General features: G+C 45.9%; 1 protein-coding gene across 4 annotated transcripts in view; it reads right to left on the bottom strand.

Annotated features, from left to right (window-relative positions):
- The window catches only part of PRDM6 (PR/SET domain 6), a 234860-nt gene that overhangs the window by 144727 nt on the left and 73443 nt on the right, over nt 1-16690 (bottom strand). For all 4 annotated transcript variants that reach the window (XM_045058252.1, XM_011283422.4, XM_045058236.1 and 1 more), the window contains exons 5-6: nt 14033-14157; nt 1228-1570 (exon numbers count right to left, since the gene is read on the bottom strand). In XM_045058252.1, the coding sequence (XP_044914187.1) occupies nt 1228-1570; nt 14033-14157 (468 nt within the window). The remainder of the gene's footprint in view (nt 1-1227; nt 1571-14032; nt 14158-16690) is intronic.

Below are 16690 nucleotides of genomic sequence, written 5' to 3'. Positions count from 1 at the left end.
GAGGTTTCTAGAAAAGCACAAATAAAGAACAAAGACACATGTAAATGTGCATATATATACTAAAAGGGGTTCTTATTATTTTAGAACACATCCACCCCCTTCCCAGCACATCTCCACCCTCTGTGTCCCTGCCAGGTTCGCCAGTACACTGTCATATGCCACTCAGCTGGGAGGGGACAGCTAGGGGTGTAACATAAGGCAAAGAGAACAGAGGGGCTTAAGGTTAATCAGTGGCCAAACGAAGAAAATAATTCAGAAGACGTGCTTCCAACTGCATATCTTCCTTCCAAAAAATCATTTTCCATGTTTTATTTCATTTCATATTCAAAGTGCCTTTTCCAGGCTATTCTTAGATATTTGGGGTTTAATCACATCTTCACAGGATGTGAAAGGGAGAGAAAGCACAGTCCTTTCTTATTGAATTATTTTGATTTTTGTCTTTTGCGCTCCCGGCTCTCAAGACTGTCGAATAAACGAGTTTTGATTCATAAATAATAGTTCCATTATATCTACTGTGCCACTCGTCAAAGCACCTGAAATTTTAATTCACTTGTTCAGCTAAATTTCATCCTCAGTTCATGGCCATAAAATTCTTTATTGACAAACTTTCAAACCAACTTTGACTCTGAGGTATCTGGTCAACATTTTTCTTCTGTGTGGATATTAGTTTATTGAATAAGTGGCATCTGTTTTCCTCCACATCACTAGCAGAGTAGGTATTTCCTTTTGACAGCTTTGCAGGATTTATGGGTTTGCACGCTCTGAAGAAAAATAGTACTAAGCAAAAAATTCCAATTCATTACCTCTTAGTACTTAATTAAGTTCATACCCACGGCACACTGGAGGTGAACCCTGAAATGCCTGTGACAGCAAGCAAGGCAGCCAACTATATTATCTTAGGAAGACAGAGAGGATTCTAATGCTCCTGACCTCATTTTTCCATCTACGATATTCATACATGCGCCGTCTGCTTTGTTCCCCTTTAGACCCGGACAGAACTGTCTGGAAAGCGAGAGCAAGGTCCCTCCCTGCGACCTCTGTCGTTCCCGTAGCCCGGCTACACAGTAAAAAGTCCATCAGCGGCCCCGCCACTCATCTCTGACCTTCCAGAACGCGCGCACACACCTCCCGTCGTGGGCGGCTGCGGGAGGCGCCTGGGCCTGGTGGAAGGCAGGCAATGGGTCTCACTGAGCAAACACGAGGGGAGCGGCCAAGAGTCGGGGTTACCTGTCGGGGTTCTGCGTGCACACGTGCATCTGCAAGAGGATCCGCTGCGTGAAAGTCTTAAAGCACTGCCCGCACTTCCAAAGGTGCCAGTCACTGAACTCCGAGTGGAGCTGGCTCGTGGAGGTCGGGCTGGCCAGGACTCGCTGGTTTTTCACGTTGATTTGGTTAAATCCTGACTCCATGGGCCCAGACTTATCCAGGAGAGAGAAGTTCCTGCTGCACGGCGTCTGTGGGAAAACCACAGAACGCTGCTGGGCGGCCGGGGGCAGTTTGCTGCTCTTGCTGAAAGGCTGCAGGGCGTCTTGTCTGCACATGGCCTCCATGACCGTGGAGGGGACGTTTACTGGGAGAACAGGAAGAGTGTCAGAAGATCAGTTTCGTGAGCCTTTCCAAGAAGCACCATTACACATGCTTCTAAAAATTCCTTTACATCACCATTGTCAACATTCGTTTTTCTGGACTCCAAATTACTTGACTTGAAGGGGAAAAGAAAGCACTAATGTCACAAATTCCTATCTCACTCAGTGCCTCTTCATTAAGCACATACTATACGCTCAGGGTTGTTTACACATCGTCTTTGCCTCACAGTTCACTTACGGGTAGAGACATAAAGACTCCAGAATGAGGCTCCACACTGCACCCTAGGCTTGGAGAGAGTCGAGAAGGCAAAAACAGCAAAAGGAGAAGAGAGGGGAGAGAATGGCGGGGGGGGGGGGGGTTCTGCCCACAGAAGGCAACCCCGAGCAATGTCTGAGAAGACAGATTTGGGCTCCCAGGATTTTAGGCCTTCCACCGAACCTTGCCAGCATGCGACATTCCAGAAAAACTGGCTGAAAGACGAAGGGAACGAGGTGAAAGATGCCTACAGACAATAGTCTGGCACCTTAGTAGGATGGTGAGGGAGACAGGCTGACCAAACGGCATGGTTCTCGACGCCATGGGAACAAGGGGTCCAAGAGGAGGTAAACCTCAGAGGCTCTATAAAGTCCAGATAAATAAATAAATACGTCACGTCTAGGAAACAGAGACCGTTTCTGTACAGAAACAGCAAGAAAAAAGGGTTTGAGTCAGATGTGACTTACAGACAGGGTGCAGTAGCTAAGGTCAGAGTCGAAGACAGCATAGCGCTGGCAACTCGGGTTTGGGACCGGGGAGACCTGGGTTCGAATCCTGACTCTGCCTTGTATTAGCTTAGTCATCTCATCTAAGTTATTCAAAATCGCCTTGTGCCTCAGCTTCCCCATCTGTAAGATGAGGACAGTGGGAGTCATAATCCTAAAAGTAACCGCAGCAGGGCTAAGGGGTTGAGACAGCCTCCATTTTCACACTGCTCTCTAATACTCTTGCGACCAGTGGCAAGTACAGAACGTTGACATCTACAACCGCATCCTTGGTAAGATGTAAAACGGTCCCCCTATGGATTAAGTTAATGCACAGAATGTAGAAAGTGCCACGCCACAGATGCTGAGGCCTAAGGGCAGTGGCTTCATCTTTAAACCCCGTCATGACACGGAAATGCAATAATGGAAGTATCCATCAACGACGACCACCATTACTCTTATTTTAGGGAAGACACTGGAATGAAGGAAGATGGATGTAAACTGGAATGGTGGTAAAAGCAGCAAAAGAAGAAACATTTTTGAGGAAGGAAACCTAATACATGTGAAATCTGTTTTTCTTTAAGTTGTTACGGTGCTAATAATCCACATCATGCACTCGCTGGTCAATCCACAGGGTGAAAGGTGATTAGAATATGCTTTCAAACTATTATTCTTGTATTAAGTCAGTACTGTGGCAATAAAATGTATTAACTGGTTATTTCAGGGGTCAAAGAGATTAAAAGTCACAGGAGGGCCGAGGGGTGCCTGGGTGGCTCAGTCAGTTGAGCGTCCGGCTTCGGCTCAGGTCATGATCTCACAGTTTGTGGGTTCAAGCCCCACATCAGTCTCTGTGCTGACAGCTTAGAGCCTGGAGCTTGCTTCGAATTCTGTCTCCCTCTCTCTCTGCTCCTCCCCTGCTCATGCTCTGTCTCTCTCTCTCCTTCAAAAATAAATAAAAACATTAAAATAAAAGTTTAAAAAAAAAAAGTCACAGGGTGGCCAAAGAAGAAAATTAGAGGCCAAAAAATTTGAAGAGGTTGACAGGCCAAAAGATGGGTCGTGGGAAGTAACCTATGGCCCTTGGCCACTGGTTCAAGGCCACAAGGGAGGACACATACAAAGTGAGGGCTCTCATCCTTCCCTCAGACCATCGCTGAGATGCCCACGTACCATGCAAACTCAAGCGTGCTTGACTACAAAGAGAAAATGGTAGTGGACCGTGGACACGGGGAGGCTCCACGCTTGAGAGGACAGGGAGAGACCATATGCAGAGACTCATGGGGGATGATGGGCTGCCGCTAAGGGCCTTCCAACCCAGACAGTGTTCTGTACAATCACAGCTGTGACACGCATCCAATAAAAGGAACAGCTCTGTGTACAGGACTCTGTCGGCATGGCCCATCCTGTCTTGGGAAGGGAAAATAAAGAGATTCACAGACCTGGGAAGAAGTCTATGTAGTTGAATGCACCTTATACTCACAGGGGAGGCTTTTAAAAAGTTAAAATCACAGAGGCACCAGGATGGCTCAGTCCATTAAAATGCCTCCAACTCTTGGTTTTGGCTCAGGTCATGATCTCACAGTTCATCAGTTCAAGACCCACAGCAGGCTCTGTGTAGGCAGTGTGCTGGCAGGGCTTGGGAGTCTCTCTCTCCCTCCCTCTCTCTGTCCCTCCCAGCTCTGTCTCAAATAAGTAAATAAAATACGCTTAAAAAAATTAAATCACAAGCTCTTGGTAGGGCCTGGGCATCTGCATTTTTAGAGGCTCCCTCAAGTACTTCTAATGTACAATCAGGTTCCAAAATCACTGATCTAATCCAACCCTCTCTTATTACAAATAAAAAAAGCTGAAGCCCCAGAAGGTCCAATACTGTAACTCGACCAGGGTCACACATACAGAGGACACATCTGACCTGGAAGCTTTAGCCTTCTAACTGCCAAGTCATTTTTTTAGCCACACTCCTAGACCGTTCATCACTCACCAGCTGTGTTTCAAAAGTAAAAAGAACATCTTATAGGTAGCATAGGGTTTGGCATGTATGCAAATATAGGATAAACATAAACATAGATGTCATATATACATGTACACTATACAAATACTGATACATACCCATATACACGTTTATATGTCTATATTCTGTATATAAATATTTACACGTAATTTCAACTTCTGAGGCAAAAATGTATAATCAATATGAAATTTGCCCATATGTTTCAGACTTTCAAAAGAAAATCTTTGCACACAGAACGTTTTTTTTTATTTAATTTTTTAAATGTTTACTTATTTTTGAGAGAGAAAGAGAAAGAGCATGAGTGGGGAAGGGGCAGAGAGGGGGAGACCCAGAATCCACAGCAGGCTCCAGGGTCTGAGCTGTCAGCACAGAGCCCGACGCGGGGCTCGAACTTACGGATTGCAAGATCATGACACCTGAGCCGAAGTCAAATGTTTAACTGACTGAGCTAGCCAGGCACCCCTAATGTTCATCTAGTGTGTGTGTGTGTGTGTGTGTGACAGAGAGAGAGAGAGAGAGAGAGAGAGAGAGAGAGAGAGAGAGAGAGAGAGAGAGAGAGAGAGAGAGAGAAAGCAGGGAAGGAGCAGAGAGAGATGGAGACTGAGAGAATCTCAAGCAGGCTCTGTGCTGTCATGCTGTCAGCACTGATCCCAATGTGGGGCTGGATCCCACGAACTGTGCGATCATGACCTGAATCGAAACTCAGATGCTTAACCACGTGAGCCACCCTGGCGTCCTGAATGTTACTCTTTAAACAGGTAAAATCAGGAGGAATGTTTTAGTAGTTTTTTTTTTTTAATGTTTATTTATTTTTGACCAAGCACAAGCGGGGGGAGGAGAAAGAGGGAGACACAGAATCTGAAACAGGATCCAGGTTCTGAGCTGTCAGCACAGAGCCCAACGCGGGGCTCCAACTCACAGACCACGAGATCATGACCAGAGCTGAAGTCGGACGCTTAACCGACTGAGCCACCCGGGCGCTCCAGCACTTTGTTAGTAAAAGATAACAGCAGCATTGTCAGAGATCAGTGTAGAACTCGTTTTGTGTACCCTGTTTATAACTTATCCAGAAGAGACAAGGCACAGGGGAACACACACATTTCTAGGCAACACTAAGTTCTTGCAGGTTGGGAAATGGCAGACTAAAGGAAGACACGTTGGAAAGACTGTCTAATGAAGATGTCATCAGTGTGCACGAGAGCAGGGTAACCAGCCAGAAACTTCACTCTGGGGAAATTAATATAAAGAATACTTTAAGTATAGATTGTGAATTCTGACTTCCAACTTCTCTTGGAAAATAACCTCATAGATTTTCAAAAATGGTTACGGTTGCCTCACCTTTATATTAAGCACGAGAATGGGTAAGCAAATGAATTTAACTCTAATGAGCAACGTCAACAGGGTGATAAAAACGTATACCAGTTTGTAAAATAATCTAGGATATTTGGGATCAGAGGTAATGATAATAATATGAGGCAGTAACAGTGAAAATGGTTGGAACAAAATTATGCCCTGTCTCATTATTTCCTTCTCTGGGACACCTCAAAGCAAAGGTAATACGCTTTCAAGACAGAAGAAGCAACTACACTCTATATTCTACACTCTAGACTCTACTTTTGGTATGGGATCCTTTACTGTACGAGTGAATCAATTGAATCGTCCGTACAAATGAATCAAATGAGCACATAACGTAGAGAGAGGAGAAAGTAATGGCGGGAAGAAATAATTATCACAAAAGCAACCATATGTGATCTCTAAACTGTCCCACAGAGTTCCTGCACACTTTCATAGGACTCTTGGTATCTACAAATTACAGTTTTTCTAAAGAAGGATTTAAAGGACACAGAAGACTATTCTTCCTAAATTAGAGCCCCATGGGCTATGGCAATCCAAAAGTATGAACAAAATGACCGGAAAGGTGACAGACCTTGCAGACGCCTGCAAAAGGCCCAGAGATGATGAACTAAAGTGGCCTAGAAAATGAGGGGTTTCCACACGAAGACACAGTGAGCTGGGAAAATCTCTTCCTTCTACCAGACAAAGATTAAGGGGGTAGAGGGAAAACCGGCAAAGCCCTACAGGGTATAGAGTCAAGGAAGAACACGAACTTGGCAAACCCTGGGAAATTACAACAGTGAGAGGGGCCCATGCAGGATCCGTACAACCACCCTCTGTCCATTCATTCAGTCCGCCAATATTTCGTGAGCTGCTGGTGCCGTGGGTACGGGGGGAAAAGCAAGCCCCGACCCCTGTCCTCAGACCACTTACACTCTAGTGAGAGAGCTATCAAACAAAAGGTTTTTGCAAGTGAGTTCTCAGTGTCGTCAAATCTAAAATCCCATTAATTGCAGGTTGCACCATTAACTGTAAGGCATCTCCCAGGTTCAGAAGGAACAAAAAGAACAAAACGTGGCGGGGGGGGGGGGGGGGGGCTGGGGGGGGGCGTGTACGTGAGCACTTACAAGACACAGGTGCTCCAAGTGTGACGCATGCTATGAGAGAGACGAAGAGGCTCCAGGAAAGGTGGGGGGAGGGGGGTGCGGGACAGCTTCTCTCAGGCAGTGACCTTGAATGTGAGTGCCAAAAGGCACACAGGTGTCAGGTGGAAAGGGGGAACAAAAGGCAATGTGAGGGGATGCAACATGGGCAGCTCTGCTACGGGGTCTACCTGACAGGCTGAGGTGAGCAGGAGCTCAAGGGAGGACGCAGGGTCTGTAACAAACTGAACGGGTCATGGCCAGTCTAATGACGCGTGAGTTCTAATTTGATAAAACGGGACATGAACCGTAGGAAATACTTTCTGGAGACTCTGTGTGGCCCATAGGCTACCATATTAAAGACCTGGGGACCCATTATAAGAGTAATGGCAAGCCATGGGGCACCTGGGTGGCTCTGTCAGTTGAGCATCGGACTCTGGATTTCAGCTCATGATCTCATGGTTGATGGCATCGAGTCCCACTGCCAGCGCAGAGACTGCTTGGGATTGTTTGTCTTCCTCTCTCTCTCAAAAGTAAATAAATACACTTAAATTAAAAAAAACCCAGAATATACAATCAACAGGGCTTTGTAAGTGATTAGATAGAAGGGTGACTAAAAGTGAGATGCCAATGTTTCTAGAAAGAACTGGATGAATGGGGCTGAGCTACTGAACTAGAGGAGGGGCAGAATGGTTTCAGCGGTATGTGCCCAGCTGGGCACTCCGGTCCGATACCAGGACAGATACGGAGCACACAACTACATAGGAATGTGGGGATCAGTACAGAGGTCTGGACTGAAGACACAAATCTCGGAACACCTAAATCGGGTCCCCCGGGGAAAGGCACTGAAATGCAGATTTGCAGTTTTGTGTGCACGAGGTTCCCGGAGGAGTGCTCCTGGGATCAATACCTCTAGGGAAGTGAGGCAAGAGAACTCTGTCCAGGGAGGAGACGGGACAATTCTGGAGATGGAGGTCCTTCACAGGCGTCCTGTTTTGGGGCAAGGGAACCAGTCCCTGGTAGCCTCCACCCACAATGCCCAGTCACTGAACATGGGCTACACAGAGGGGGAGTAGGACCAAGGGCAAAGTGGCTCTCTTAGGCTGAAGGTACTTCCTGGAGACAAACTCCTCTGAGGCCAGCAGCCCCTTAATCTCCCCCCCCCCCCACCAGGGGAATGAGTGCCTCAATCTAATAGCAAGGTTGGGATCTAGGTGGTACCCCCAGAGCATTCCAAAGCACCCAAAGAGACCGAATCTCTGACAACAGTGGGTTTCCCTGTGTTTTTTGTCACTTCTCACTGCAGATGCGTTCTCAGCAGCGGCTGCCTTCTGTTGGGAGTCCTGTGCAGGTACCGAGGCATCCCTAGGGGGTGACTTCTCTTTGCTTCCTTTAGCACCCTACAGGTTTCTCCAGTTCTTGACCAATCTCTGTTGGCCCAGGGTTTCCAGACCTGGCAGGCAGTACAAAATCAACCCCACAACATCCCATAGCCAGGGCTGGCTTTTAGAGTGTGGCATTGTTTGCTTGTTTTTATGTTTTTGAGAGAGAGAGAGAAAGCATGCACGACCAGGGGAGGGGCAGAGAGAGAGAGGGGGACAGAAAATCCGAAGCAGGCTCTGCAACGATAGCAGTGAGTCCGTCATAGGTCTCGAACTCAAGAACCATGGGATCGTGGCCTGAGCTGAAGTTGGATGCTCAACTGACAGAACCACCCAGGCACCCCAGGCACTGCTTTTACCAATGGCCTGAGACGGACGTTTCCTTGGCTTCCAGGACTGTGGGTAGTATTTTTCTAGTCCCCAGTCAGGGAGAGAACAGGAACTTCTAGTTCCCGGGCTTAAGTGAAGAGGCAAATCCCAGCTGCCCATGGTACTCAAAGGGCCTGGAGCCTGGACTCCTACCAACCTCACGAATGCTCAGCCCAATTCCCCCGAGCTAAGGCTCACAGCCGTGGCCATGTCACCCGGTTCCTGTGTTGTATCTGGTTGGTACGCTGTGTGTTCCAGTGCTTTCTTCTAGACCTGAGGACAGGGTCTGAGCTCCTCTACCTCGTCACAACCCTCCCCACGGAGCTTGGCACACAGATGGCCCTGCGGGACCCAACTGGAATGGAAACTCCTCCGTGTTTCCAGATGTAAGCTTGAGCCTGGGCCTAGCGCCTCCCTCTCGGTGGTGTGACAGGGTAAGGGGCATGAGGCAGAGGTGCCCCTTTTTGTTTTCTGCTCTGTAAAATCAAGAGGAAGAGGGGAGCGGAAGGGGGCAGTGCGCCCACTGCCTCGGCCACTGCCTCTCACATTCTTGTTACCTTGGCTTCCCTTGCCAAGACAGAAAAAGCAGCAGGAAGACTTGTTTAACATTTATTCCCTGGTTTTTTTTTTTTCCACTTCCTCTGAAATGAATATGAATACACTCTGGTCTTTACACTCCGCAGGAGCTAATCCCCCACTGGAAGCTTTGGGGAGCCTCATTCCTTCTCGCGGATGCAATCTGTCGACACAGGCTTTCCTTCGGGCTCTTCTGGAAGGTCTAGGGTGGATGGAGCGGCTCTCTGCTTGGAGCTCTATTACATTTATAACCATGGTTTTTTACAAAGAAAATAACATAGGAATTGCTTCCAGAACCCAAATGCCTGTGTCAAACGATGCCTTCTCTTTGAGCAGCAAGGCGGCTTTCGGGGGCTTGTCTGGGCACCTGAGTGTGCCCCCACCGCCTCTCAGCTGCCGCTGGAGGGGGGCAGTCACTGAGGCCTGAACCCACCGCACACGCTCAATAGGAAATGTGTACTTTCATTGTTGAAAGAACCATGGGAAGAAAACGATATTTTCATAAATGAAAGGGCTTAATAAGTATCATTTGCTAAGTAAAATCATATTTCCCTTGAATGTCTTGGGCCAGGTATCAACTTCATTAACAAAGAAAAATCTGGCTGAAACGTTTAATCCCTTCAAATAATGGCAAAAAAAATTCTCAATATTCATCGGGGGGGGGGCGGGCATTTAGTAATTGGTGTGTGCAGAGCACGAGAAGGAGGCCCTGTGGAGGTATTTTGTCTCTGGTATCAAGAAGCTTTTTAAGGTACCTAATTTATTTTGTGGCTCGCTCCGTAGGATAAAAATGGTCTTAGAATTGCTAATCCAGTTGAGATGATTTAAATTACTCAGGGCTGTGGAAGGCTATCTGTTAAATTATCTGCCCATGCCCTCTCACACATTTGTGCTTTTAAATCACGCAGAGTATTTTCTCTGTGCAGAATAAGGAACCCTCATTATAAAGCACTCCCAGCCCTCTCCGTGAATCATGCGGAATGGGAATCCATCTCAGAGTTACGGTCATATATCTCCCCCACACTATCTGATGAAGCTTTCTGCTGGTTTCTTGGGTGGCCAATCACATGACAGATATATGACTGTGAGACAGGAACTGAAATAAAATTCCTATAATACCCTAAGGGGGAAGGGGGATTGTCACTGGTGAGCGTTTAAGTCAATGACTTAATTTTCTTGAAGCTTCCCTCCACCCTCACCTTGAGCTCGGAACTCAACACCCAAAAGAGCCGCTTCATTTATCTACCGAATCCGCGATACTTCAGGCTGCTATAGTTTTCCACATTGTCTTCCAAGGATTTCAATAAATGGTTGAACATCTATCCCGGTGGAGTTAACGTAATACTCTAATCAGCAGCCTCAAGAGTGCTTTACACGGTCGGACTCTATGAGACAGAAGGATTAAAAAGCAAAGCATCCGGTGTTTCCAGAAAGTACCCTTTTGATAACACTGCGGCAATGAATCTCAAGACCAGAGGGTGCACTCTCAGATCCCTGTTGTCGGTGGCTGTGAACGGCACACAAGATCCCAAAATCCTCCAGCCCAACCCCTACATCTGTCTCATCCATGTAACAGCAACACCAAATGCAAGCAATGTTGCAAATGTGTGATTGCCACCCCAGAGATCACATCAAGGGTAAGAAATGCCTTCCCTAGGGAGTAATTCCATGGCTCCCCCTCACGTGCATGTGTACTATTTCTCAACAAAACAAGTAAATAACCTGAAACCATTTTTTAAACCTTAGGGGCGTCTGGGCGGCTCAGCTCGAGCCGCCAACTCTTGATTTCGGCTCAGGTCATGATCTTGTGTTCGTGAGTGTGAACCCCGAGTCCGGCTCTACGCTACCAGTGTGGAGCCTGCTTGGGACACACTCTCTCTCTCTCTCTCTGTCTCTCTCTCCCCCTGCCCCCTCCTGCTTGCGCACATGAACGCACGCTCTCTCTCTCTCTCTCTCAAAATAAATAAATAAGCTTTTTTTTTTTTTTTTTTTTAAATAGAAGTAATTCCACGGTGGTTTCCATTTCTGACTCCTAACTCAGTAGCTGGCCATTCCTTTCTTCAAGTTCCTCAGACCAAAGCCTTAGAGTTATCCTGGACTCCTTTCTTTCTCGCTCAGCATCCAGTGTGTCCGGAAGCACTCCCGGCTTGACTTTCAAAACGTTTCCAGAATCCAGCCACTTCTCACCACCTCTACCATGTCTATACTAGCCCGGACTACCACCCCCTCTCCCCTGGAGTCCTGCAGGAGCCTGGAACTGGATTCCCTGCTCCACCCTCCGCCCTTACTGTCTGGTCTCCACTCAATGGCCGGCGTAATCTTGTTACCACTGCAGCCAATACATCTCACTCTTCGGCCCAGAACTCTGCCATAGCGCCCTCCGCCTGGCCCTCGAACAGAGGAAAAGCCAGGCTTCCGACAGGGGCCTCCTGGGCGCCACGGGGTCCCCGCTCCGGTCCCACCCCACATCTGAGTTAACGCGTCCTCACCTCGCTCCCTCCACAACACCCGTGCTAACCTCCACGATACCCTTCCAACAGGCCAGAAACATCCCCATCATGGGGCCTTCACTCTTTTCATCTTGCCGCCTGGAACATTCTTCTCCCAAATAGCAAACGTGGCTGATCCTTCCCTCGCCAATCTCACCCCAAAGGCACATTCCAGGTAGGGGCTTCCCCGCTCACTCCTGCCAACCACAACTCACAACTCCTGGCATGCCTCACCCCTTCCCCTGCGTTGGCCACTCTACAAAATGTACCACCTGACAAGCCATGTATTCATTCATTCATTCATTCATTTATTCATTCCTGTGCCTCTCTCCACTAGAATGTAAGTGCCCTGAGGGCAGGAATTCCCATCTGCTTTTTGGCTGCTGCATTTGCAGCACCTACGAAGACACTAGCTCACTACGGGTGTTCAATGAGCATCTATCTGCGCAATGAATGAACACATCCTTGGACTATGTGCCTAGGTACCTGAGAACTCGAGCCTTCAATAAGCTTATCTTCAGACCTTTCTCAACACACACACCACAGTAACATCTTCAGAGTCTATAGCAGGCTGTGGTAAAGGAGCGAACAGCAGACCTTACAGGATTTCTGGAAGGCTTTTGGATCAACTTCCACACTTCAGAAGGTGAGGTTACGTCAAGGTTCACAGGACAGGCCCATGTCAGCAGGCTAGAGGGCCGGAAACTGCTGTTTCTCTGTACATGGACTCCGGTCTAGTCTGGGGGAACAGGGGCATGGAGCCGTCCTGAGAAGACAGAACGTTCTGGTGTCCTGTCCATTTCTGCCTCAAACACCAACCACACACTCCATGTCCAACACTGAGATTTTTCTCCTACAAAAACAGACACTCCTTCAAACCCAAGTATCACTGCAGAAAAGAAACTTTGCAATGGAAACTTGGGAAGTAAGAGGAATGTACTATAGGTTCAAAGATTCATTGTTTGATTGGAGATTGGTTTGGGGTTAGAGTAAAGTAGAAAGAGAAATTTGATGGCAATACGCTTCCCGAGGGTTCTATTTTTTTTGGGGGGGGGGGGGCAAAGAAAATAAAGACAACATGAAAAAGAAATATCTGACCAGCAGCGTTTTTATCAGGAGTAACACAAACTTTTTTTTTTTTTTTGGGGGGGGGGGGGTCTTTGTGTGTGTGTGTGTGTGTGTGTGTGTGTGTGTGTGTGTGTGTGAGAAAGTAAGTGGGAAAGGAAAAATAACACTTTTTTTCCTCCAAACTGAAGTTTCTTCAATAGATCTGTTCTCTCTGCACCTTTTTCTGTTACAGAATGACAAATTATTAGTTCACTGCAATTAGCCGTTATCAGTTTGGTGGCTTTATTGCCACACCATTTTTTTTTATTAAAATGGTGTCAGTGAAACCAGTGTTTCTCACTGAAACGCATCAGCATTACCTAATTCCATTCCAAATCCTGGAAATCACCTTATAATACTTTGCAAAGAATTGATAAAAACAAAAACAAAAGTTTTAATAAAAACGGCTCCCAGGTCCTGTTTGCCTAGATAAGACTTTTTTTTTTTTTTTTTAGAGATAATGACTGCCGTGGTAATAAAGATACAAATTAAATAGTTCATGTTAGACTAGGAAATTTGCAAAGACAAATTTCTCAGTCACGTGTCTATGATTTTTGCTACTGTTTCTCATTCCAATGACTACTTAGCACCCAGTTGCCTGGAGGGCTTTGACCCCTACGTAGACAGCACCGTTTTCTTATTATTTTATTTTTGCCTGTGATGTGACTCTGGCAAGATCGTGTACCCTTGCAGAGCAGGAGTTACAGCTTGTGCTGTTCTGGTAACCCCATGCGGTGGCAAGCACAGTACCAGACACAGAGTATGTGCTCAATAAAGACCAGCTGCTTCAGGGGTAGCTGGGTGGCTCAGTCGGTCAAGCCTCCGACTTTGGCTCAGATCACAATTGCCCAGTTTGTGAGTTGGAGCCCCAAGTCAGGCTCTGTGCTGACAGCTCAGAGCCTGGAGCCTGCTTCGGATCCTGTGTCTCCCTCTCTCTCTCTGTCTGTGCCTGACTCATTCTCATTTTCATTTCCATTCTCTTTCTCAAAGTAAGTAAACATAAAAAAAAATTTTTTTTAAATACCAGCTGCCTCGTTACTGCTACCAGCGACTACTTAAAACTATGACAATGGCTTTGACAATAAATACAGGTGAGGAAAGGACTGGCTTACATAAGATGCCCTGTAAAAAAGCAAAGGACAGGAGGAGAAGAAAATGAGGGAACAGACTCGTGCACATTTGCATCACGTATCAGGGTGAGTTGGATTTCAAGAGTCTCAAGCAACACTCTTAAACGGTTAGCTTTCAAATAAGTATTTTGAGATGTGAATTCAGAGCTAAAAGAAATTCTTACAGTTTTCATCCTGGGCAATGCATTGTAAAGGGATCCCAAAGAAAGACGTATAGCTGTCATTGTACCACACCAGAAGCTCGGTACCCCTGGGAATATCTATACAGGCTCGGTAGAATATATTCGACCTATTCAAAACAAAAGAAAACCCAGCTTAGTAATAGGTAGGATTCAGGTGCCCCCCCCCCTCCACATTTTCATTGCCCCGAAAAAGTTCCGCCCGGCTCCATCTAAACAGTTTGTTTGCAATAAAATCTGCACCCACCTTATCATTCCCAGCAACCAATTACAGCCTCTACCCCGGTATAATAAACACCTTACAGTTTATTTCCACAATGTCCCTCCATAGAACATCTTGGCTGAAGAGACACATACAGGGCCCAAGGGCTGGCATAAAGCCAGGGGCTCATTAAAAACAAAAAACAAAACAAAAAACTCCATCTCAGATTAATGAGAAAATTCCATCTCTCGGCAAATTGTAGATGCCGGTGCCTCACCTTCATCTATCAATTAATATTATTGATTTCCTTTCTGAAGGAAAAGCATTACACGTATTCTTGCAACGTGGCAATGGGAGTCCCCAAATCCGTAATAAAATTAAGCGGCTTTGTGATTTAAGGACGGAGGAAAGTAAAAATCTTCCCCATCGCCTATCTTCTCAAGTTTGACACAAGAGAAGAGAAAACCCCTCTTCCGGGGAAAACGAATGGAAGTTCATTAAATACAAGGGGAGCACTTTACTCTGGCTGAAAGATTACCCTCTGAAATGACAGAGTGGAGGTACCAAGAAACAAACATTTTTTTAAAACAGCTTTGGTACTGTAAAGAAAAACCTACAGTTTAAAAAAAAAAAAAATGAGGAGACCGTGACTGGTTTCCTCAATGAAGAATTGCTACAAATATTAGCCTCAAGTTCAAGATAAAAGTGTTCAGGGTTGGTGGGCCTTAAATTTAGCCTTTCTGTAAGGAATGGCCTTGGCAGGGCAATTGGCTCCTTGTAGAACACTGCAGACATAAGGCAAATCCTTCTCCACATTTTTCATGGCGGTGAGATATGCACTTGTCAACATATTTTGTCACCACAAAGTGGCTCTTGGCAATAGGATCATAAAGATCAATAAAAAAAAAAAAAAGTGCAGATTCTCAATATTTTACTTGCAGCTGCAAAAATTTCATTTATCTTGTTATTTTCCTTACTTGCTGCCATTCTGTCTCGCGAGGGCACTGCTAACTAAGCAGAATGTTTTTCCCCACATTCTATGAATATCTGACAAAAACTCCAGCCAGTTGTGCGGACCTCGCCACCCTGCCTCCCTCCGCATCTCCAAGAGCTGTGCATTTTATTAATTCTTTCCACTGCTACATAAAAAAATCAAAATTGGAGCCGAGCTATAAATCACCGGCATCTCCTAACTCGAGAAAAATTGAGTCGACTTTGTACTTCACCCTTGTAACGTTTCATCTCTCGGTTTGGCTTCCCTTAATATAAACACAGCGCCCGGCAAATGAATGTGCTAAAAACCAAATGACACACTTTGCCGCTGAAAGAACAGAACGGTTTTCAAGCAATGGGTGGTCTTCTGAGGCACCGAGTAAGCCGAAAGGGAGGGGTGGGTAAAAAAAAAAAAAAAAAAAAAAGAAAAAAAAATGTGTAAGGGTACACCGTTCCTTACAAGCGGGCAAAGCTTCCAAAACTCGCAGAAATCTCTGCATGTTGAAGCACATCAAAGGAATTTTTCCCTCTTCAGATAATATTTCCTTTGCTGACATGTATTTAGTATTGTGGTTGGATGACTCATAAAGATAGCCTCATGGCGTCCCAACGCAGTTGAAGCACAGCACACGCCAACAAACATTATTGTCAGCCTCAAAATAAAAACAAAACGTTCAGCTAAGGGTCAATCAATCAAGGGCGCTTTGAAGAAAATTCCATTTAGATATTACAAATCATAACAGAATGAATCTAAACCAGCTGACTTTTTGTGAAGAGGACGTTCATGCACAATAAAAATTAAGCTGGCTCTTCGGGGTCCAACTTTTCTATTTTCTTACTCTTGGACGTGGTCACTGGTGATGGATGCCAGTTTTTTAAATTGTGTTTTTGTAGTTCATTTTAGAAAGATCCGAAGTAATCGAAAACAGATCGGCAGAGAGATCTAGAAGGTGAAGCACTATCATGAAAGGCTAGCTGTACAATCCACTTACTACTGACAGATAGGTAACTGCCTTACTCGTCAGGGGTTTCTTGTTTCCCCCAAATTCAGAATTTGCCTCAAGAGCTCCCCAGGTGCTCATTACGGAACCGGCCAGACTATCTCTTGCTAGAGGGACAAACCCAACCTTTACTAATTTTCTAGCTCCGGCTTTCATAAAAACTTCATGACAGAAATGCGGCCGCAGTCAAGTAACCAAATACCGTCATGCACGGTTTCGTTGAAACCATTATTTAATGAAATATAACTGCCCAGGAAACCATGGCAGTGAGTCACATGCTGCCCAAATATGTTCCCTTTGAACTGGAGACCTTCGGAGAGCCAGCCAGATTTGTGCAGCCTTATACCTACGAGGGGTATAAAGCCCTTTTTTTTTTTTTTAAGCTTCGTGTTTAAAAACCAAAAAAGAAAAAAAAGAAGGAGAAAGAAAGAAAATAAATAGCCACAG

The sequence above is a fragment of the Felis catus genome, chromosome A1 (genome assembly GCF_018350175.1).
Source record: "Felis catus isolate Fca126 chromosome A1, F.catus_Fca126_mat1.0, whole genome shotgun sequence".
Lineage (NCBI taxonomy): Eukaryota > Metazoa > Chordata > Mammalia > Carnivora > Felidae > Felis > Felis catus.
Note: the sequence above shows the minus strand (reverse complement) of the source record. Positions and strands in the feature narration are given on the sequence as shown.